Genomic DNA, 22,571 nt, shown 5'->3' with positions numbered 1-22,571 from the left:
TCTGCCTTGTTTCTCTCACCAAACCATGCATTTCCATCCCCATCTGGACACCTAGCCAGAGTGGAAAGCCATGCTTCTGCTTGAAAATATGGCCAAAAAAATTGCAGCTCAAGCCTTACTCGTCTGGAGCATATTTCTCAGCTCAGATTCCTCGCTGGGATTAGGGAAGCAGTGGAATCCAGCCCTGCACTGAGGGAATTTCATCCCAACCAGGACCTGTGAACATCTCACTCCCTCTCGTGGCTGCAGGTACTGTGGAAATTGGCTCTTTTTGTTTATTCACTGACATTGTTTGCAGATGAATCCCAGTTACAGTCAGGAAGGGCCTCTGGAAAACCACTCTGCACTCACTCCTTCCCCACATTCCTGAGCCTCCTACTTTTCTGTCCCTCCCTGCCCTCCCCCATTGGAAACACAACTCTTCTTTCCACCACGCTTTGTCATTTGTGCACTTCCTCCACAGGGCTGCTTGTTCTTGGGAACATGATTTGAGAGCAGAAAGGGAAAGAAACCACATCATTTCATACATGATTCCTCCCTAAAAATCAGAGTTGAGATGGGGGTTTTTCCACTGAACTTCATAGGGGTAGCTTTTGTCATTTATTCATCCATGTGCATTTCATTTCTTCTCAAAGACTCATGAATTCATTCGAAGAGACAATTAGTCATTGAGTGAAGAACTGGCTGTGCCCTTATGCAATGTGTGCCTTGGTCCCCCTCCCTGTAAAGCCAGGCAAGTCCTACCCCACCTTGAAGGTGCCCAGACAGCTCCTGGCTGGCTGTTAGGACACAGCAAGGCTCCAAATAGTCCAGGGATTGTCCCACGTTCTGCTGAAATTCCCAGCAGGTGTGATCTCAGTCACCTTGTCAGGATTACAACATCTCTTGCTGAATTTCCAGCACACCAACACAATGTGTATTTAAAAAAATTAGGGCATGTAAATTCCTCCTGACAGGCATTTGCTTTATCTGTATAAGCTCACTATCAGAGCTCTGAAAGCTTCTGAAAGTATTAACAAACTCACAGGACCATCCTGTGATAAATGAGACTGAGTACACAGTCTGTGTGTTTTCCCCCTTCTGACTCCATTGCTCTGTTGCTTTCCTTATATAACTGTTCCAGTTAAACAACACTCCTGACCTAAGAAAACCTACGTCAACCTTATAATTTTTTGTTAAATACATGGTGGTCAGTGACAGGTTTAAAAGTAGTAAAGAGTGGGCATTCCATATTTAACTCTGAGTCACTCCATTGTCTGTCACGTAGAGACAGCTGCTGGCAGACTTTGAGAAGACTTTTTCAGGATGAAGTGCTCAATGAGAAAAAACCCCACCTCCAGGGTGTCCTGAGGAGTATGTCCACTCCCTACAAGCAGCTCTATACCTGTGAATTCCATGAAAGTTATGTTTTCAGGACTGTATTCCCTGAGAATTTCACTGCCTCTGGAGAAAGCCTCATTGAGGGAGCAGCTGAAAGTTCTGAAAGCTCCAGAGTCCTCACAAACAGCCAACATACATAACCTCTCGAGAAAGGCACTGCAGACCATCTGCCAAATGTCTCCTACTGCCTTCACACCTGTGCTTTGCTTCAGGTGGGCAATTGTGTTATCTTAAATAAAAAAATATAATTCAGGCTTTTGTGTTAAACAGCCCAAATTTATCTGCTTCTAATGAAGAGCCTTAACGTATGAACAAAATCCAGGTTAAGCTTTGAAACTTCAACATCGAATGACAGACTTTGAAATATCATGGAGAAATCTTGACATTTTACATAGACCAACTTGCCCTACATAAAACTGCAGTGCAGCCCTCTGTGCCCTTTCCCTCTCCCAGCACATCTTAATCTGCTCTTTTTGGGACTGACTAAAATACCATCATGGAGAAAAGCAACTTGTACAAACATCTGTCCATAAATCTCAAATGAAACTACTCCAAGTGTAGAGACCTGCTTCTTTCTCTTTCAATGCAATTATTTTGAGAGTCAATTCAACACATCTATATTTCCTGGCTAGGATGGCACCTGGCTGCCTCAGAGTTTCTCTCTCTCCATCACACTGACTCAGTGTGTTCCATTTCTCAGATCCTGAAGTGGTTTTAGTTGTCTCTATGCCCCATAGATTGGAGGGCCAGTTTGTGAACACTGGTTTTGGTGAAACTGATTTATATCAGCTGAAAATGCAGCCCCATCTCTAAAACTGACTGACAAAATCTACTATTGTAGCTCAAAGACTCCAACCTCGAGCATTGTTGCAATTTTCTCATTCACAGTCTCTCTTCTCCACATCTGACAGCTTGGGCTGCTCACAGCTCTGTGCATTTATTATCCTGTCAGGAGCACAGATGGTCAAGGAACAGGGTTTGATTTATAGCTGCTTTTCTTAAAAAAGCTGCACAATATGCATATTTGAGTTTGTCAATACTGAGACCAATCCCTTCCTATAGGACACTTTTTACTTTTTATTCTTTTATGGACAAGTCTGACTTCACAAGTGATCTCCCTGTCAGTCAGGAAAGGCTGCCTGAAACACAGACAGGGTGAAAGCAGAACTTTCCACTTCTCCCATTCCCTGACAGCTGCCCAATGGAAAACTTCAGGATTGCCATTTTAGCAGCTGGAGGCTACTAGGTGCCCTCATCTCTGCATTCCAGAAGTCAGAAACTAAACCCACAGAGGCTCAAACCCAAAAGATACGACCAAGTGACACATCTTTAAGGACTGTGCAAATCAGGGACAAGACATGATGGACTTGAACTCTGACAATCTGGGAATAAGGCAAGGGAAAAGCCATTCCTGAAGGCAAGGAGCTGTAGTTCTGCAAAATCCTTCTGCAATCCCACACAGCATGATCTGCAGGAAGATCTCCTCACAGGAAAGCTGCCTCATGGAAAGCAGATAACAAAAATTGGGGCTCTCATCTGGGGACTCCTCCTCTGTCAAGTAATTGAACTTTTCTTCAGACTGAATCGGGTGTTTCTGTATTTCAATACCTGCCAAAAGGGGTGGGTTTGGCTGCAAAGGGAAAACAGGAAATGGCTTGAAAATTAATAAAGCTTGCAGAAAACAGCTTTTATGCTTCTGACCAAATATTGCAGGGCCCACAGCTGCCCCCGGGGTACAGAAACAGGAAATTTGGCAGCAGAAAGAGACAGTATTTTTTTGAGTTACAGGGCGGATTTGTAAAGGATGTCATCAAATGGAATGCTTAATTTACACTTTTTCAGTGCTTTTAGTGAAAGAGTAGGAAGGGAAAATACAGGTTTACTTTCTATGGCCTGGAGATGTTGTAAACTGGGATTTCACTTGTCTGGTGATGAAGGATGAGATGGTTCCATTCAAAGAGAAATTTTAGTATCACATGCAGCTGCACATCGATGAAAAATTCTGTAATAAGTCAGGCAGAAGCCAGGACATTCAAATGTGTCCCCATGCTACAGCCTCTGCCCACTTGTGAGCCTTTGTAGGACTGTAGAGGGGTAAGTGGGATATTCCTCTGTGGAGAAAAGACATTTGTGTGACTTTCTTAGTGTGTGTTTGGAGAGACTTCATCCTTGTGTGTGACTTTGGTCTACATGGTGGGCATCAAACCCAGTGTGGATGATCATGTTCCCATCTAATGGGTTATTTACATGAAATCAAAGCCTTTCTGTGACAGGGGAATCTCTGATTGAGTTCAGCCCCTGGGTTCAGACAGTGACACTGACTGAGTTGGGAAAACCTCCTCCCACACAGCTTTGCCCGTGAGGCAGAACGCATTGCAGGACACACTCATTGCTGCTCTACTCCCCCAGCTCGGGTTCATTCCTTGCTCTCATTGAACCAGAGACAGTCTAAGCCTCTCAAAGACTCTGCAAACCAGTGATACAATGAGACGGAAAGAATGGATTATGAAATGAAAACAGAAGTGCTGCTTGAGACCCTTTCCACCTCCTGCCCTAAACCACTGGGATTAAAAACACAGACCTGCCTGGCAAAAAAAAAAGAAAAAAAAAAAAAAGTGACCCATGCACTCATATCCTGGCAATTTGTGGGAATTGTCATTACACATCCAGGCCAAATTACAACATCCTTGAGTAGACCTAACCCACATTTATTTCATGACAGCATTGGAGATGTGCAGATGCAGTGCCAGGCAGACAGACACACCTGGGTATGAACTCACTGCTGGTCTCACACAGGCACAGGACGAAGTGCTGCTTTAAATGCAGATTAATTGTGAATAACTCCTTTATTGTCACAGAACCTTAACAGAATTACAAACCAGTAAACTGCAGTTTCATTAAATCCCCTTAATTCTGTACAGTTCAGAGGAAAACTGCTCCTCATCTCCCTGGCTCCATCCCCTCTCCCAAGGGTATATTTGCTCCTCTGAAAGAATTTTGTTGATGTTTTCAGAGGGCTCAGCAGTGTCTCCTGGCCTTAATCTCCTTACACAGCAACATGCTGCCACCACCAAGGCAAGTTCCTGTCACTGCTGTCCTTCAGGAAAAATTCCATCCCAAGATGACAATTAGTAAGACATTTTTAGCTTTTGCACTAACATATTTTGCATCTGTGGGCATGTTTCTTGCCCTTTGTTGCACTATGATACTGTGATAGAAGCTGATTATTTTAAATTCTTCATAGTTCAATAAATTTTTCTAAGGAGTTTTCCTTTCAGGAACAGGCTGGAGCAGGAGAAATAGGCTGGTGTAGGAGAAACTATTCCTTATTGGGAAGAATCATAAATGTATTTAAAAATGTTGGAGCAGCCAATGGAACTTGGACATCTCCAGTTCCTGAAAGCTCAAGTGCCTCAACTCTTTGCCCAGAATACAGCAGAGTTTAAAGTGAGAGTTTATTTAATTCAGCAAAAAGCTTCTCCTTTAGAAAGGATTATTCCTAAACATGAGACCAATTTGTTTATATGAATAACCATAAAAGTAAAAGATCTTGTGAATACTTTTAAAAATCTAATGAAATTCTAAAAATCCCTTCTTTTCGCTCCTGCTGAGAATTTGTTAACATTTAAAAAGTCACTGTTTGTTCTGGTTTGTCTTTCATAGTGTACTGCATTAATTTTTCGTTCTGAAGATACGTACAGAATTCCAAACATTCCATTCTGATAAGGTAAAAAAGTATTTGTTTCGATCTTTCAAAACAAGTTCCAGTAAAACTGACATACTCCCCTAGCAAGCTTAAGTTTCCTATGAGGAGCATTTCCCCTACAAGCAAACATTCTTTTAAATAAATTTGAAGCAGAGTTATCAAGAAATAATTAATCCCAGATTTGAAGATGCTGGAAGTTACTACATGGCAATATTTATTTTGCTGTTGTCCTGAAGACAATCAGCCAATATTGCTTGTTGTTTCTTTGCATTGGCACCAACTGTTCTCATCCTACATTCCTTTTCAGCACAAAGAACACAATTATAGCATCATAACTGATAGCTAACAAATTCCTTTAACACTTATCACTTACAGAAGGAAAGAAAATCCCTGTGGAAGGTGTTGCATTCCCCATCTGCAGCCCTTTTTACATCACTGCTTCTGCTGAGACTTGCTTTGGGCCTTTATAGCACCAAGTGTTGTGGGGTCTTGAATGACAGCTCTGACTCAAACCAATCCAGCCCTGGTTTGGGGGCTTCTTTTTGTTTGTTTCTCTGTTTTTTGGTTGGTTTTTATTTGGTTTTGGGGGTTGTTTGTTTGTTTGTTTTGGTTTGTTTTGGGTTTTTAGGGGTTTTTTTGGTTGGTTGTGGGTTTTTGGGGGAGATGGGGTTGGGGGTTTTTTTGTTCTTTTGTTTCTTTGGGGGGTTTTGTGTGTGTGTGTGTATTTAGAAAAAGACAAAACCTCTGCCACAAGGGTGCCCCACTTCCCTGGCAGGGGTTATTGTACAACTGTGAGCAGAAAGGAAGTAAATCCACGCTGCTGCTGAGCTGGAGCCTGATGTCCTGGCACTGCAGAAACTGAGGGAGAAAATCCCACATTTCCTCACTCAGCTCTGCCACTGGGACACTCAGTTCACACCCAAGCCCTGGTTAAAAGTCACTACACTCTTAAATAGATATAAATCAGTAGATCAGCACTTGCCTAAGACAAGGCGAGATTCAGGAAAAGATTAATATAAGTTGCTCTCCAGGTCCTGTTCAGCCCCAGTTTGTGCCTCATGACCATTCTTGGTGAGCAAAAGTCTCTTACACATGGTGGTGACATCCAGCCTCAACCTCCTGCCCTGCAAAGCCCAGAAACACTGACAAGGAAAAAGTAACGAGTCTCACACAGACTCTTGGAGTGTCTGCACTCCTAATACTGCACATGAAAAGGAAAAATCCTCTCTCTGAAGGGTGATAGCAGCGCTCTGAGGCCAGCGAGCCTGTGGGCAGAGAGAAACCGTCCAGCACAGCCAGGATGTCACTTGAGGACACAAGCTGGGAGACACAGACACACAGGAAAATTCAGACAGTATTTACTGCAGAATGAAATAGCCTGTCCTGAAAACTATTTCAGTATCCCTAAATGCACATTCAGTACCACACTTGCTTAGATAAACATGGGGGCTCACTTTGAAATGAAAAAACTATCAGTTCACTGCTGGAAATAACAAGAAAAGCGTCCTTAGTGTTGTTTCTTAAGTATTTTTTAGACAGTTTGAAGAAGGGAGGGAACACCTCGCTTTGCCTAAATTCCTTTTCCCCCTTTGCTAAATAAAAGTCTTCTGAAAGCCACAAGAGCTCCTGTAACTTTAAACCTGAGCTGAGATCATAATTTTGGTGCTGACCAAACAGCGAGGGGAGGGCGGGCCTGGCTGCTCGTTGAGGACCACCTTAGGCTGCTCCCACCCCTTGGCTAAAGAAAATAATCCTGACTCCACTCAGTTTTCTTTAACTGCTCAGTTATCATCTGAGAAAGCCTCCTCCCTTTACACTACAGCAGCTACAGGCATATTTGGAATACCAAAGTACTTTTCTTGCAGTGATTTCTTTGTATCATCTCAATTCTCCACTGCCTCTAAGAAAATTAATCCGAATTTGGATCGGGCTGGGCTCAGGATTGGAAAGCGACTCTCGAAGCAGATCAAAGATGTTTATTAAAGTTCCACTCTTCATCTTCATCCTCGGGAGTGTGCCTTTCCTAGCACTTGCTCAAGAAGGTAAGGAGAAAGTTTGGTTAAAATTATTTCCAGTCATTTCCTGTAATTTAACAGTTTCTGTGCTCACTCATAGGTTACATAGTTATTCTGTCCTCTTTGTAAAACTTTCTTTGGAATTCTTAAGCTACTACTGGGCATCTACTACAGCTGGGATCTGGAGAGAAACACAGCAAAGGTTTTCGATGGGCTGAGTTGGGCTCTGTTAGGAAAGAATTTTCTGTGTGTCTGTAAGGGAGGCAGAGAGGTACAGGCAGGGAGGGAAAGCATTCCCTGCACAGCCCTGGGAAATGGCTTCAGTCTCACTGGAACACACACAGCAGGCTCTGCAAGCAGTAATTTAGTTTAACTGACATTTAGGGGTATAACTCTGTGAAAGTAACTTGGAAGTGTTTTCATTCAGGAGTTTAACTTCTGTGCTTAGAGACATTGCAGACGCTCACAGTTTGAGCCTTAATACTTGGCTTTGCTAAGCCTAACTTAGCCATAAGCAATATATGCAAGTGAAGGAAACTAAACCTGGGGGAATTATTGCCAAAGACAGATTTGAAAAGTGTTATGTACCAAAGAGATCCATTTGGAAAGTTATTTATTTTGAATTTTATGAGAAAGAGACAATATACGCTTTTAGGTAAAATAGACATTTTAGTCTTTTTACAGCTAAAGAAGAGTCTGATTTGTTAACAGTAAATCAGAATTACCCTGACCAGTACTTGATTCCAGGAATGTCCTTTTGAAACTCAGTGTTTCTGAGTAGTTTTGACTCATGATGAATGAATTGGCCATGAGGCAACGTGGTTTACAGCTGCCATTGCCATGAAACATTCCAAGTACCAGTGAAGCAGTGCTCTGAATACAGGAAGTTGAAACTCAGCCCCCTGGTCTTCCAAAGCATAGATCGACTCATCAAGCTTAGATTTGGGGACCCAAACTGGAAAAAAATTACTTGCTTTAGGTCAGATAACAATCAGTATCATCCTGCTGGAAAGAATGGAGCTGTATTTATATACACTGTGTGTGTATGTTGACTTGAAACTTCTAATGGGGTTCTGTATGTCAGAACATGAGGCTGAAAGTTTGGAGTTATGCTTCCAAATTTCACAGAAAAACTAAAATCAACAGGTATCAAGCAAGTCACAAAAGTTGCTTTCTAGGCTCACCCAGCCACCTTAATAAAAAGCATCAGTATTAAATGAAACAAAGTTTAAAGCCTTTAGAAATGGGGAAAAACCACCACTATTTTATAGAATTACCTTAAACAATCTAAGACACCAGAATTACAGGTAAAAAGGTGTTTCATCTTCAGGCTTTTGGGAAGTTTTTAAGCATATCTTCTCTCAACTCCGTGAGGAGTCCAGCAATGATCAGACCGAAACCGTACTAGTCATAAAAAATATAAGAATATTTTCTGCTTGCAAGATTCTACCTCTGCTTTATCAGCTGTATAGTTTGCATTGAACTCCAGAGCTGGACAAGAATGTGGTTTTCAGTACAGAAGGCTTTCTGTCTCTGTTTAGGGTTTATGACTTCTTTTTCACATGGAACCAGTCATTTAGGATAACTTTCAAAGGATACTCCAGGAAAATGGACTCCAGATATAAAATAAGCAAGTCTGGAGTATTTAGTGTGTATCACTGCTGTTTACTGATAACTATCAGCAATTACAAGTTAGAGCAGACATGGAATGACAATGCCACCTTCAGCAATCTGTGCTGGCTGACAGGGAGCTGGGAGAAGGTTTGATTTGCTCAGTACTTGGTGGAGTGAGTTGATCCAGATACCTGAACCTCTGGGGAGCACAGAGCCTGAGGGTTTTAGAGGGAAAAGGTCTCCTTCTGATATCTCTTAACCCAGAAAAGGTCATAAATAAACCTGCAGCTACCCTTTTCTTACTGTTGGACACTTCAGGTTATGGACTGAGACCAAATCAATCAGAGCAGCTTTGTTTCTATCAGGAAGGGTATTTCCAATTTCCAAAAGGATGATTACTATCATTATGGAATGATCAGCAGATACGTTTTTGCCCTGCTGTGATCTTGTTCAGTATGTTTAAACTCAGGCAAACCTTCACACACAGAATCAGCCCAAAGGAGTTGAGGTGGAAGTTGGCCTGAGCAAACATCCAAACCAGTGCTTTGCAGAGGCAATGCATTTCCTGATTCCAAACCTGTCCCATGGTGCAGTATCATTGCAGGGAAGGAGATTACTCTGTTGGCTGTCACATAACATGTGCAAAAATTAACATGATTGTTTAACAGGATACCACATGTCACTTGGGCTGTATCAATTGTCCATGTGCCTGATCTCACCTAGAGGCAAATATCAGATTATATCTCCTTATGCAAGTTAGGTTTACACCAAGTCATGTTATGTTTGGTTTGGACTGAAAGTAAGAACATGGACAGGATAATTCAGATTAAAAGTGTTTATATTATAAGAAAGGAAGTTTATTGTCAGCTATGAAAGACTAAAATGTTTTCTGTTTTTCAAAATCATATAAAAGAGGATTGACAAATTCACAAGAAAAGGTTGTTTCAAAAGTGTTCTGATTTACCCAAATTCTGCCACTATTTCGGTGGCAAAACTGAGCAATAAAATCAGGCAACTCTAAAGTATTTTGAAAATCAAATTCTGTAACTGCTGGTTGTAAACAAAATGTACAAGCAAATGGAACAGTCACACTTGACTCAAAAGGGAACCAATTTTCTACTAAATAAACACCACAGAACCTTTCATCCAGCATGAAGAATGATGAGTACTCTTACACATCCCATATGTGCCTCTTTGTGATGTGAATCTAACTCTACATGTCCAATACCCAAAAATTATTATCACAGACAGGAGAAAATCATCTTGCTGGATCTCAGTTTGTAGGTCTGTAAATTAGTGTATCTGTATTTTGCAGTGTCTCAGTGGAAGACCAACAGAGAACAGATAAAATTCGCTTTCTCTTCAGCTGGGCAAGCAGAGAGGTTTGCACATCTGTATCCCAACAGTTAGTTTTTGAATCTGTAACTGCACAAACAAAGAAAATAGTCATATTTAAGGGCTTACAAGTGGACCTTTCATTAACTCAGGCTGCACACTAAAACTGGAAACAGAGAGGCCAGATTCTCAGTTCCTGTAATTCAGCAGTTTCCACTGAATCTGTGCATTTACCTCAAATCGAAGACTTGTAAATCATCCAGGGAAAAAAAAAAAAGCAAAAAAAAGCAGCAAAGAACCTGGAGAACATTTTTGTAGATACTGAGGCAGTGCAGGAAGGTTTGCAGGCTGTGAGGCTCTGACAGGAGTATGTGGTGTCTCTCTGGGTGTCACTTGAGGTGAGCCACATGTGGACCACAGAAATGCCCACTGCTGCTGCTGCTGGCCCAGCCTGGGCACATGGGCTGCCTGAGTGGCACGTTTGTTTTGTTGGTTTGTTTGCTTTTTGTCTGGATGTGGTCAGAGACTACAGGATGGAACCCAAATGCTGCCAGGTCCTACCACTCGCTGCCTCCCAGATCCTCTCAAAGGGCCTCTCTGATTTCTGATTTTTCTGCCCATCCCCTCCATGGGGATTAATCCCACAGCAAAGCTCAGAGCTCTGCAGTGCACAGTTTGTTACACAGCATTTCAGAGCAAGATGTGGGATTGGGAGTATAGGTATGCTGGGATGTGCTAAAGAGAAACAAATGAGGAAAAATAAGAGACAAATGTACTATTGATTTCCAACTCTCCGTCTCAGAAGCTTGGCCAAAGAGTCTCAGAGGACATAGAAGCTGATGCTGAGCACATTCTCATGTTGCTTTATGATTTCCTCATGTTTTTCCATCTTCGTATTTGTTGATTACAAACACTACAACATCCAGCACAAACTGCAGCAGAACAATCCTTTGTGAGGGCAGAATTCAACTGTTACACCATCACCATTTTCAGGCAAACATGTGCTCTGTTAGGAGAGCTTGAGACACTGCTAAATCTGTAAAGGGGACACCCTTAACTCCAAACCCATATTAAAATGGGTTTATGACTCTGAAACCCATCCAAACATTAGCCAGGCTATTGTTAATGCAGTATGAAAGTCAGACAAAACACATTTGAATCCATCTTGCCTGCTGCATGGCACTATAAAGTAGGTAGCCAAAAATCACTGTGTGAACAGAATTAACACCTAAGAGTTTCCAGTTCAGTGTCTGGTATGAGTATTTCAAACAAATGAGTTGAGGAACCTGCAAAGGGTTCTGCTGGCAGATACAAGGGGTTAGTAACCTACAACAAGGCACTGTGACTAGGAACATAGCTGTAGCCTCCGAGTTCAGGGAAGGAAGCAATTCAGGGAAAAGATTAGTTTATTATTGTATTAGAGGTAATTTCTTAATTCCTTTCATTTGCATTTACATATCCCAGTATTTGTACACAGATGTCTGCTTTCTGCTGCACATCTGTCCAATTTGCTGACCCCTTACATCAAGTTTTGTACTTTTCTCCTTTTCTTGGCTGCAACTCTCCTTCCTAGTCAGTCATGCAGTGAGAGTTCTGTGATTCTGCCGCTTACAGCAAAATACTAGAGACATTTACACCTTGATCACAAGTCCAACCGTGTTGTTCAGCCCACCACTGCTCAGAGGAAACAATGAAACTTTTAGTAAAACAGCAAACAGGGAAACAGGGTCATGGGGCAGCAAATCTTAATAAGAAAGTAATTTTATAATGTTATTTTAACATTCATGGGATAGCAAGTCTGAGGTCAGTGTACTTAGCAGACAAAAAAGCAGAAGTTGACACATCAACATTATTAAAAGTATAAATTTGGAATAACCGTCTCTAGTCCTGCAAGAAATATTTTAAAAATATATCCTGTAATGGAGTTAGTAATTTCCTTCCTAATGCCCACAGCTTTGTGGCTGATTTTACCATGTGTAAGACAAAGCTTAGGAAGTTTCCAGCTTTTCCTCCCCTGGCTTTATTTCATGGCTCTGGTTTGGGGTCGTTACACACACCAAGCACCTGAGGAGCAGATGCTTCTCTGTATCTGCCTGGTTAAAGTACATTTTGTGTTGCTTTTCTGTCAGTAGAATATTGTGACATTCAGAAGACATGTGATTTACTTGAGGAGCAGCCGAGCGGTTTTTTGCCACTTGGCACTGTCGATTTAAGCTCTGGCTTTGTTCCTTTGGCGAAGTCAGCCCAGCAATAAAACCCATCTGCAGCAGGGTGTGGTGACCAAAGGAAATGTTTCTGACAATTCAGCAAAGCATTGTCATCACGAGCTACACGGAATACCTGAACAAAGTCAGTCATACTCTAAATAAGGCTGAGCTAAATCCTTCCTTTTGCTTCGTGACCATTTTCCAACTGGCAGATACTTCCCAGGGTTTCTGTTACTCTGTCATCCAGCTTCCTTCGTTGTGTAAAGCAAAGCTGTCAGTCTTTGTCGAAGGAAACTGCAGAAAACACTTCAGGATTTAGACAGTACATACTTTCTCCTGAACAACAGTCTAGACACTTAAATACACGCCAGGGGATTTCTAACGGCATGACAGATTATTCCAACTTCCAGAAAGAATTAAGAGAGAAAGAAAATGCCAGTGCTGTGGCCCCAAACAGGCTAAGGACACAGAGCTCAGGATACTGCAGATATGATCTCACAGGAGCCCCAAGTGTGAATGAGAATTTCAGTTCTCATTAACAAACTTCCCTGCTTTTCTAAACTTCTCTGAAAATTTTAACTGTCCAAGATTAAAATTGCAAAATTCAAACTCCAGAACCCACTATATTGTATTCTTCAAACCCTTGCATTTTCAATGTAAAAAAAAAAATATTGTGGCTTGGATTTGGCAGTGTTGAACAATTTCACAACAAAAGAAACACCTGTATACTTTTTTAAAAAAATCCAAAAGCAAAGAAGTAATGGAAAACTGTTTGCAGACAAAATTAAGCTAATGTAGGTTTTGTACATGATTCTGGAATACACTTAAATTGAGGATAAAGCCAAATAACAGAAAAAAACTGCTTTTGAAAATTACAGAGCTGCTGTATTTCAAAGGAAGATCCTCTGCAAATCACATATTTTTGTTAAACCTCCACCACCATGAATAGAAGTTTTCACTGAACTACAACCAAACTAATTCCAATAATGAGATACCGACTAAGACTCAGTTTGCTCACAATCAAATTAAGGTCTCTGAGTGAAGAATGCTTCCTCAGACAGGGAATTCCTGTATCAGGACATAAACACTGAATGAAATGTAACCAAAACAGGATGGCCAACACACACATCCATACACAGTCCTTCAAACAACACCACTTGGTCTGGAACAATTCCGGAAGCAGATACTGCAAACCACCAGTCAGGTCCAGATGTTTGCTCAGTTACATCTCCACCAGAAAAGAGATCTGTCCCAAGTGAGCCATCCTGCTGAACTCTCTGCTAGCTAATATTTTTAGCTGTTATAAATAGCTGAAGCTGGTTTTCTTTTTTTTTTCTTTTTTTGGTATGTTTTTTCTTTTTATTCAAACAGAAGCAGAGGGCAATGAGCAAAGGATTATTGCAGCTCTTGCTAGAAGGAATCCTTTAAGGTTTGCCATTTTTATCTCCTGCTCTCTTATCAGAAATGGAAACATTCTATTTTGACGTCTTCCTGTTTCAAGGACTAAGCTAAAATACAAGCTTACAACTGCCTTTACCCACTAGTGTTTGGGTTTATTCAGGTTCATGCAAGGAAAGAAACAAGATCCTACAACATTTTTCATCTTCAGAAGTATCTTTGTTGGTTTTGGAGATACCTGAAAGAAATGCTAATGAACAACAGTTTTACAACTCCCTCTCCTTTCCAACACAACCACCGTGCTTTGAAAGCAGCCCTGAGAGGTTTCTCTAGTAAATTGTCACTCCATGCATGGAAATAGAGAGCTCAGCTTCCCCTAAGTGGGTCATGGGATGCTCAAGCATTGGAGGTTTTCAAAGTAGTATTAAACTTTTAAAGACATCACATTTTCTCCTGGTGTGAGATGCTGCAGCCTGAGAGCAGCTGGGACTTTGAACTGAAAGGCTCCCAGCTGGAACTTTGGCAGGAAGGGATGCAATGATTAATTCACATCTGCAGCAATGTATAGCTGCAAACAGAGGAGGCTCCTTGGAGACAACCCCAGAGCTGTGAGGCAATGTTTTTATTTACAACCTCCTCTAAGATAATATTAAGAACACATGCAGAAGCACCACTTAACCCTGACTCTTGCTACATTTGGCCCACATCAGATGGAACCAAGCAATGACACAAGCACACACCCCTTAAATCCCATCTACATTCCCTTTGATGGCAGTGCTGCAGAGCCTTGTACTGACTACAGGGAAAGAAGCACAAAGTCCAATCATGTCTCCCAATTTCGTTTCAATATTTAACTTCATTATGACTTTCTCTGACAAAGAGCTGTCTAGTGTTGAATATTCCTTCGTGCAAATTAAAACATAATAAATTGCCTCCCAGTCTGCCTGTGGGTGATAGTTTGGTAGTGTCTGTTTAACCACCCCCCAGCCACCTCCACTGTCTGCCCAAAATGAACCTGGAAATGAAGTCCAGAGACTATTCTGCATCAAATACAGAACCTCAGCTTGAACAGGGCTAGAGCAAGACCTTCAGAGTGACAGCAATCAGATCAGTCTGAGCTTTGGGCAGATCATAGTGAAGCCATATTCCAGTTTCCCTTTGCAGTGCTAGCAAAGATGACCCAAATCTCAGGTGAGATGAATTATCTTCTAGAGGTATTTATTTTTCCCTACAGACCATGAAAGAAGATAAGGGCAAGCAGACACTTTATTTAGGCGCCTTTATTAAGTACCTAAAATTAGGCAAGATTAATCTGGGCCACCTCCTTTTGTCAATCACGGTACTGAGAGGGCAAAGGCACTGAAATAGGTTTGCTGTATGTCACTCATGGCCAAGAATCTGCAACAAGTATCACAAAAAGAATAATTATGGTTCTGTGGGACATTCGCTAATTCTCTGCACCTTTGCTGGGTGACATTCTTTCCTTTCCTGCCTTCTCTGTCAGGCAGCTTTTCAGGGCTGGAAGCTACTGCCATGCCAGGAGTATAAGCAGTTTCTCTCAGTAAGCTGCTTGTTGGTAACTTACAAAATTTATTTCACCTTCTACTGGGGGATTTTCCTCTAGTAATTGGTTTTTTCCATCTGTGGTTATTTTTAACTAGTGAATAAAGGATGTTTCTTCAGTTCTGACTGGGATTACAAGGTAAACTGATCCATACATATTTGTGTTGCTGAGTTCTATTGCTATTTCTTTGTTCACACTTAACATTTACATGGCCAGGATTGTACACACCAATATTGTATTTTAAGGATATTATTTTATAAGCAAAAAAAAAAAAAAAAAGGATTATAAAGTAGTGCTATATCCTAAATCACACCGATATTTAGAAAGTGTTTAAATACACAACTAAAAGTCAGCCCCCTTTATGCTACTTCAAAAATATCTGAGGTATTTCAATCAAAAATGACCAAACCATAATTTTTACCATCTAACTTGGAACTCTGATTAACCCTGTTCTAGTCTTTCTGTGGATTATAAGGTGATTTCTGGGAGACTGACTGGCTTAATTAGCCACTATATTTGGCCTCACGTTGGCATAACATGAATAAACTTTCTTCATCTCCTACTGCCCAAAGTACTACCTGCACACCCTTCTGGCTCCTAAATAGAAAGTGTATCTGTGTTCAGGCTTAAAAAGGTACAGAAATAAAAAAAAATTATTTACTTCAGTAAACATGGAATTAGAAATCTAAGTTTAGTTCAGTGTTTGGTCTCTTGGCAATGGGACAAAGCTCTCAGTCTTATATTGGTAGAGATGGATAAAAATTTTCTGGTTTGGTTCAGCAAACAGTTTTGGGAGCAAAGGAAAAATATTTGCAAGTTTCCAGTAGAATTCAAATGAGAGTTTCAAGCAAAAACAGGGGTTTTTTTCTCAATGACAAATCGTTCATCCTCGGCATGAAAAACTTCCTTTAATCTGCCAGTACATTTTTTTACTGATTTTAAAATTAAATATTGGCTTTATTAATTTGAAATAACATTTTCATTTTAAAAGGAGAGGGTAAAAATGAACAAAAGTTAAATGGAATTCACAATTAAAGAAAAACAATGTCTGAGTGATGTCTGTACAACTGATCCAAAGAGATTCTATCCTTTTTTTTCAATTTTGACTAATATCAAGTAAAAAGACTTTCTAATTCCAGTCACAGAATAAAAGCCATTTACTTGCCTCTATATCATACATAAAACAAGTAGGGTGCATTCAGGAGTAGTAAAGTTTCCCAAGTGTTTGGGAAAGTATTTGGAACCAATCTAACAATTAAGGAATCATCTAAATTCATATGCAGAGGAGATGAGAATGGTTTTAGGTCACTAAATAAAAAGTGTAATTAGTAGAAACAGTGTTACAATTTAATAAAATTAAGAGGTTGTTAATATTTCTCATACATATGCTAATCAAATGGTTCAGTAATTTTCATTTTTTAAAAGAACTCCTGTGAATAGCTGTCCTTCTTCTGATCTGATTGCTGAGATAAAAAGCAGTTGGATGTAAAACTTGAATCCAGGAAAGAATTTTTCAGAAGTTTTTGGTGCCTTTTTTGCCTCAAATACTTGCTCAAGACAACATCTACAATTAGCTGTTTGCTTCCATTTCAGCACTGGTATCTGGAATTAGCAGGACCTTTATGCCCCAGGCAGCAGCAGGAGCAGCAGCCTCACCTGGCTTTGTGATCACCAGGAATCACAAACTCCCAAGAGATCTCACACCACATTAACATCACACTCTGCCTGCCACAGGTTTAGGGAGCAGCAAGGAATGGAATTAAATGATACTTATGTTTTCAGCATGTTTGTGGTACTGCCTGTTATCTCCTCACAGCCATGTCTTTCCACTCTGCCTTGTTCCAGCTCATTTTCCTACTGATGAATTCTGGCTGCATTTTTTGTATATTTGTAAATAAACAGCACTGTGTGGACCAAAATCCAAATGCCCATTTTATCAAAGAGCACAGATGAAGAAGGGATCTAGAATAATAAAAAAAAAAAAACAACAAAAACTAAAAAACCCAACCTTACATTGTTATCTGAAAATTCAAATTATGGCAAGTAAGGTTTGCAACTTTAGGAAAGCCTCAGGACTGATTTGTGTAGGAATATTTCCAAACTGTAGTTGCACCCATAAGCATTGACAGCAGCTCTAAAAATAAAGGTTGCAGCTGGGACTGAGCTGAAAGATGGGAGAAAGCTTTGACTATTTTAGAAAATGGAAGATGCTTGAAATAATCTATCCCAACACATGAGCTAATGCTTAGCTTGAAATCTGGAGCCATCATATCCACTTTGGGGAATCTTTTCTTGGACAAAATGTTAGTAACCAGTGAGTTTCAAGGCTGTGCCAGAGTGAAGTGAGGGGTATTGAAGCTTTTTGCCTATTGCTTTGGACAAGAGTATAACAGAATTCAAATTTATTCCAAATAATTTCCCATTCCCAAGTGAGCAGAGAGACAGAACACTACCCAGAGCTCATACTTGACAAAGTTTTGGTGTCAGAGGAGGCAGAACATGTGACTACCAAGTAAAATCCTGACTCATTTTCTAAAATTTTATTCAGCAAGCTCAGTTCTAGAAGGAGAAGAAAGTGCAACAATTGATTTCAGAGACAGAAATGACACAGAATTTGAAGAATTATCAACAGTGGTGAGTATCTAATGCTAAATAAAAGATCTTTTATGCTCCCTGCATATTCACTGTCACCTCCCACCTCTTCCAACTCAGTATCTCTCAAGCAGTTTCAGTGAAACCAAACTCACAAACCACTTTAAAAAAAAACCACTGAAAAAAGGCAGCTCTGCAGTATTCTGCAGCCTCCTACATCTTTTGCAGTCCTACCAAGGGATCTGATGCAGAAAGCCCCTAGATGGGAAGACAGATCAGCTTATTTTGGTTTATTTTCATCACTATACATGTCAAACATGAGAGGTGACAGTTAAAAAGGCATCTACACCTGGCAGACCAAGAAATTTAAATGCTACTTTATACACAGACTGAATATTCTGAGGTTTTCTTTTCCCTCTTTCCCCCTAGTTTTTTTAATTGCCCACAAGACTACACAATGTAACAAATGTCTTGCAGATTGGAGAACTGAAGACCACAGAAAATCCCTTTGTGCCGGTTGGAGAAATTGAAAATGCTACTGTTTATCAAGTTAACACAGAAAGTGTTGATGGTAAAAGCCTTCTAATTTCTATTTTTATATGTTGAGGTTCTACTGTTTGGAAGAACAATACCTGGAAATCACAAATAGTCTCTCAGACTTTTCATTTGCAACCTAGCAAAATGATTTCATTCACTTCCTAGCAAAAGGATAACCTCAAAGCATTGTGAAAAAGTCAATAAGAGTTTTCCTTGGATGTAGCATTACAAATTGGAATGCAAAACTCTGTACAAAGCAGAGTGAGTAATGATTGTCTTTCTGGCTTTACAGGTGAACGGAGAGTGGAGCCAGAGATAACTGATGAAGGTATTAAACAGAATATTTGCTTTAAAAGACAAGGGGGAACATAACTGCCAGGGAGTTGCCCTTCCAGCACCCACTGGCTGTGCCCAAGCCATTAAGTAAAAGTTTCAGGAGGCACAAGCTGCTCCCTGAACTGCCTTCCCTGGTTCACCTGATCACTGTCTCCATATCCCCATCCCTAGGGAGCCCTTCAGCCCAAAGGCACATTTGCAGCCTGCTGAACATCCACACCTTCTTCAGAATTCACAAGATAATAAGCAATTTCCCCAAGGAGTGGGGTGCAGCAGAACAGCATCAGCTCTATCAGTAGCCTCTCATCAATGGTATCCATGAGTTAAATGCTAACTTTCCCAATTTCTTCTTTCAGGTGGTCTGGGAACAATTGCACTGGTTGGAATAATTATTGGAATCATAGTTGCAGTTGGAATCCTTGCAGGAATAATAATTGCTGTTGTAAGGAAGATGTCAGGCAGGTACTCGTAAGTAAATTGCTCTTCAGGGTTTTCTGACAAGCATCTTCCCCTGGGCTGGGTCACAGGAAAAGTTTAGGAAATTTCTAAGGTTTTTTTTTTGACAAAACAACAATTTTCCTGTTATACAGTGCCTCAGACAGACTCTGCAAGAGCTCCCAAAATGATGTGGGGTCTGCATGCTCATGTGCTTCAGAATTTCCCAGACAGTGTGCACATGCTGTTATCATATCAGATGCTTGGGGCTGGGATTACTCTGGGGTAGAGAGGGAGAATTCATTAGGAAGTACTACAGGACCAGGTTCCAGAAGTAGTGAACAACATGTGAACATTGGGAAGTGATCTCTACCCTATATTTTGGTGCCACGCAAATCTAAAAGAGTTTTACAAACCCTGAAGGAGTAAGAAAACCCTAGGACATTGAAGAGATACTGTGCACTAGGAGAAAGCAAAATAGGAACTGGGAAGAGAAATAAAGGGGTGATAGGAAAGACAAAGACAAAGAGATGGAGGAAAAAAGATCATGTAACTAGCATTTGGGTAATGATGAACAATAAAACGTCTACTTTTTGTTTTCCAGGCCCTAAACACAGTTGAAACAAGCAACCATGCCATTCTATGCCAGAAAATACAAGTGCTTCTTATTTTATACAAATGAAAGACTGTTCCTGTATTTGTGTGAGAAGATGATCCATGGAAAATATAGCCAAAGAATTTCAGATCTATGGGGATACCACACAATGCTAAGGACCACCCTCTGACATCCCCCCTGATTACAGAGTATGGAACATTTCATAGGATTTTTTACCAATCAGAATTCTACTAGAAGAAAAAGATTTTGCAGTAAGAAAAAAACCCTGCAGCAAAGAGATATACATATGAAATGTGATTTGCAGGTAATATATGCTCGGGTTTTATATGCTACCAAAGATTATTTCACATTACATTGTATGTATTCTTTTAAGACAACAAAAAACATGGTTTTGGCTGGTTAAGTGCTTCTGGCATGTTTATCTACCACATGATGTATCAAAAAGGAGGAATTAGCTTCAGAGAGAACCAGTTATTTACAAATTAGGAAAATACTGGGTATTAGAAGCTAAAATCTTTCCACTACTGATACAGATTTTCTGCTCTTGATACTTATGTTATTTTGTGGCAAAACATGGTAGGTCTGGCTGGAACTGACCTACCAACCCAAAGCTTGCTCGTCTGGCTATGGCATCAGGAATTTCCTGCCTCCTCTGGTTGCAGAGACATGCAGGAACTGAAATACACATCCTGAATTAAGGGGTGCTTGGAAAATACCCAGTTTTGATGGGTCACTTTAGAGCTGACGTGTAGAAGCTTTTGAATTAGTGTGCACAGTATTTTTGTTTATACCTGTGCCGTTTTCTAGCTGTACAGTGGATTTGTTTGACAACATGTGCTGCACCAGGTCAGAACACGTCGCTGAGGTGTAATGCAGCTTTGGAGTCTGCAGCTTTTTGGGGCATATTTAGTGCAGCACGACCTGAATGAGCAGAGCTCAGAGCAAGGGCTTTGCATGGCAAGTGGCTGCAGTGCATCAGGTTTCCTAAATTTTATGGCACTTCAGTGTTTGGTGTAAAAATCATGATAATCAATGTGGTTATCAATTGGTAAACGTGTCAGCTTATCTGTATTTGCTTTTCTGTTTCTTTCATGTGCCTTGAACTATCATATCAATACAAGCTTTGGAAATAAAAATCATAACGTAAACTGTATTGTTTTACAATAATTGTTCTTTGTTTTCTTTAAAAAAAATTAAAATGTCTTAAACTTCCTTCAATTTTCCTGACTTTTTTTGCTGCTTGTCTTATCGATGCAATGTCTACAACCAACTCATTTGACACTGATAAATGAAACTATAATTGAAAACAAAATCTATGAGAGAAAACTTATTCAGAAGGCTTTAGTTAGTTCTGGAGCTGATGTGATGAAATGCTCAGTCTGTGACCAACAAGGAAGCTTAAGCTTTATCTTTGTGTAAACTCATATGAAAGCAGGAAAATTACTTTTTTTTCTTCTTGCTGCAAAAGAATATTAATTTCTGTTAGCCTCAATTTAACAATTTCTTGTCTGTGCTGGGAACTACCCCATAAGGTGCTCTGCTGCCTGCTCAAATGCATGGCATATGGAATTATGAATTATTCACCCGTTGGAGGGAATAGCACAGATGTCACCAGTTTTCTTCTGCATCAGCTCAGTCACTGCTAATTTGCAAATACCAAAATGTGGAATCCTTTCTTATGCCACCAGTAGTAACAAGCCCCCCATTTGAAAAATGTATAGCAGAGAACCTTTCTGAGCAGTTCTGAGTTTTTGTGGATCAGGACAGAGCAGTTGAACAGGCAGCATTCTGCTCAAGGACACTGCTTTGGTTCTACTCCAGAAGCCATTTTAACTTCATATAACAACTACTTAATTTTTCTGGTCTTAATTGTGCCTTTATTGTCCAGCCTCTTATTTAAGGCAAGTTTTTTAGTCTTAGGTGAAAAATCAACCCTTGACCAAATGGCCCATGATCCACTGAAACATTTAGGGGGCTTCCAGCACTGGAGACTCAGTACTAAATATTGTGCTGTGCTAAATCCGAACCTGCAAAACCATGAAGACAATTTCCTTGTGATTATCAGTTGGAGTCCAGGATACTCAGTACATGGCTAAAGAAAGCAAGCACTCTGAAGAGCCAGAAGACATCTATTACTTTGATGTATCAAATCCAGCAGTGGCTGCTGCACTGATATATTCAATATTCTGGTGATTCATACACCTTGCTGCCTATAAATCTCAAGTGCAGAACATTCTGGTCAGCTTCAAGCAAACATAAAGAAACAACGGCTTGTTCATGAAAAACTTGTACATTTGATATGTATCTATGTGTTACTGAATCCTTAATTTAATTAATCTGTAATTTCACGCTACAAACATTCTGGAAATGCTGACTAAAGATCCACACAGAGGTTTGACTTTCACATGTATTTCGGTGTTCTGTGACTGAGCTGCCATTGCCTTGCATTATCTAGCTTCCCATCACTAGCTGAGGAGCTCAAAGGTGGGTTGAACAGAAGGTGTGAGGGTGTTTGGTACAATTTCTGTAGAAGATGAGACCTTTTCTGCTTTGTGAGAAGTCAAACAGCACATTGTCCCAGGGCAAACCCTTCTGTGAGCCGAAATGATTGCTACAAGCTTGTACAACCAAGGCCCAAGGTCAGGAGACTTCCTATGCATGAAAACACACGAGGAAACAACAGCTCCATACTTTCACCAGCTGGCCAGGCCTGACTTTTATTCACAGGGAACAACACTCAATAAATCAACACTTGCTTTTAACTTAAACTCCTCACTCCTGCTCACATTCATTCCTTTAGAGTTAGTAACAATAATGTTCCCTTTTGCAGCTTGGC

The 22,571-nt window shown here is 40.4% G+C and overlaps 1 protein-coding gene across 2 annotated transcripts; it reads left to right on the top strand.

Annotated features, from left to right (window-relative positions):
- Positions 1-6,779: 6,779 nt before the first annotated feature.
- PDPN (podoplanin) lies at positions 6,780-20,947 on the top strand. 2 transcript variants are annotated; one of them, XM_085079894.1, is made up of 6 exons: positions 6,780-7,128; positions 17,768-17,853; positions 18,289-18,382; positions 18,641-18,676; positions 19,041-19,152; positions 19,724-20,947. In XM_085079894.1, exons 1-6 carry the CDS (start codon positions 7,059-7,061, stop codon positions 19,728-19,730), a joined length of 405 nt encoding a protein of 134 aa, XP_084936020.1. In that variant the 5' UTR covers positions 6,780-7,058; the 3' UTR covers positions 19,731-20,947. The 2 variants fall into 2 exon arrangements, with proteins under 2 accessions (XP_084936020.1, XP_084936021.1); XM_085079895.1 differs by having other exon boundaries at positions 6,782-7,128; positions 19,041-19,146.
- The last annotated feature ends 1,624 nt before the right edge of the window (positions 20,948-22,571 follow it).

This window comes from Lichenostomus cassidix, chromosome 21 (genome assembly GCF_008360975.1).
Source record: "Lichenostomus cassidix isolate B80296 chromosome 21, HeHo_3.0, whole genome shotgun sequence".
Taxonomy (NCBI): Eukaryota; Metazoa; Chordata; class Aves; order Passeriformes; family Meliphagidae; genus Lichenostomus; species Lichenostomus cassidix.
This window is presented reverse-complemented; position numbering and strand designations above follow the sequence as displayed.

Coding starts and splice junctions, on each gene's coding strand:
- PDPN (XM_085079894.1), top strand. CDS start 7,059: ATGTTTATTAAAGTTCCACTCTTCATCTTCATCCTCGGGAGTGTGCCT. Junction 7,129..17,767: donor CCTAGCACTTGCTCAAGAAG/GTAAGGAGAAAG, acceptor AATTTTATTCAG/CAAGCTCAGTTCTAGAAGGA. Junction 17,854..18,288: donor TTGAAGAATTATCAACAGTG/GTGAGTATCTAA, acceptor AATGTCTTGCAG/ATTGGAGAACTGAAGACCAC.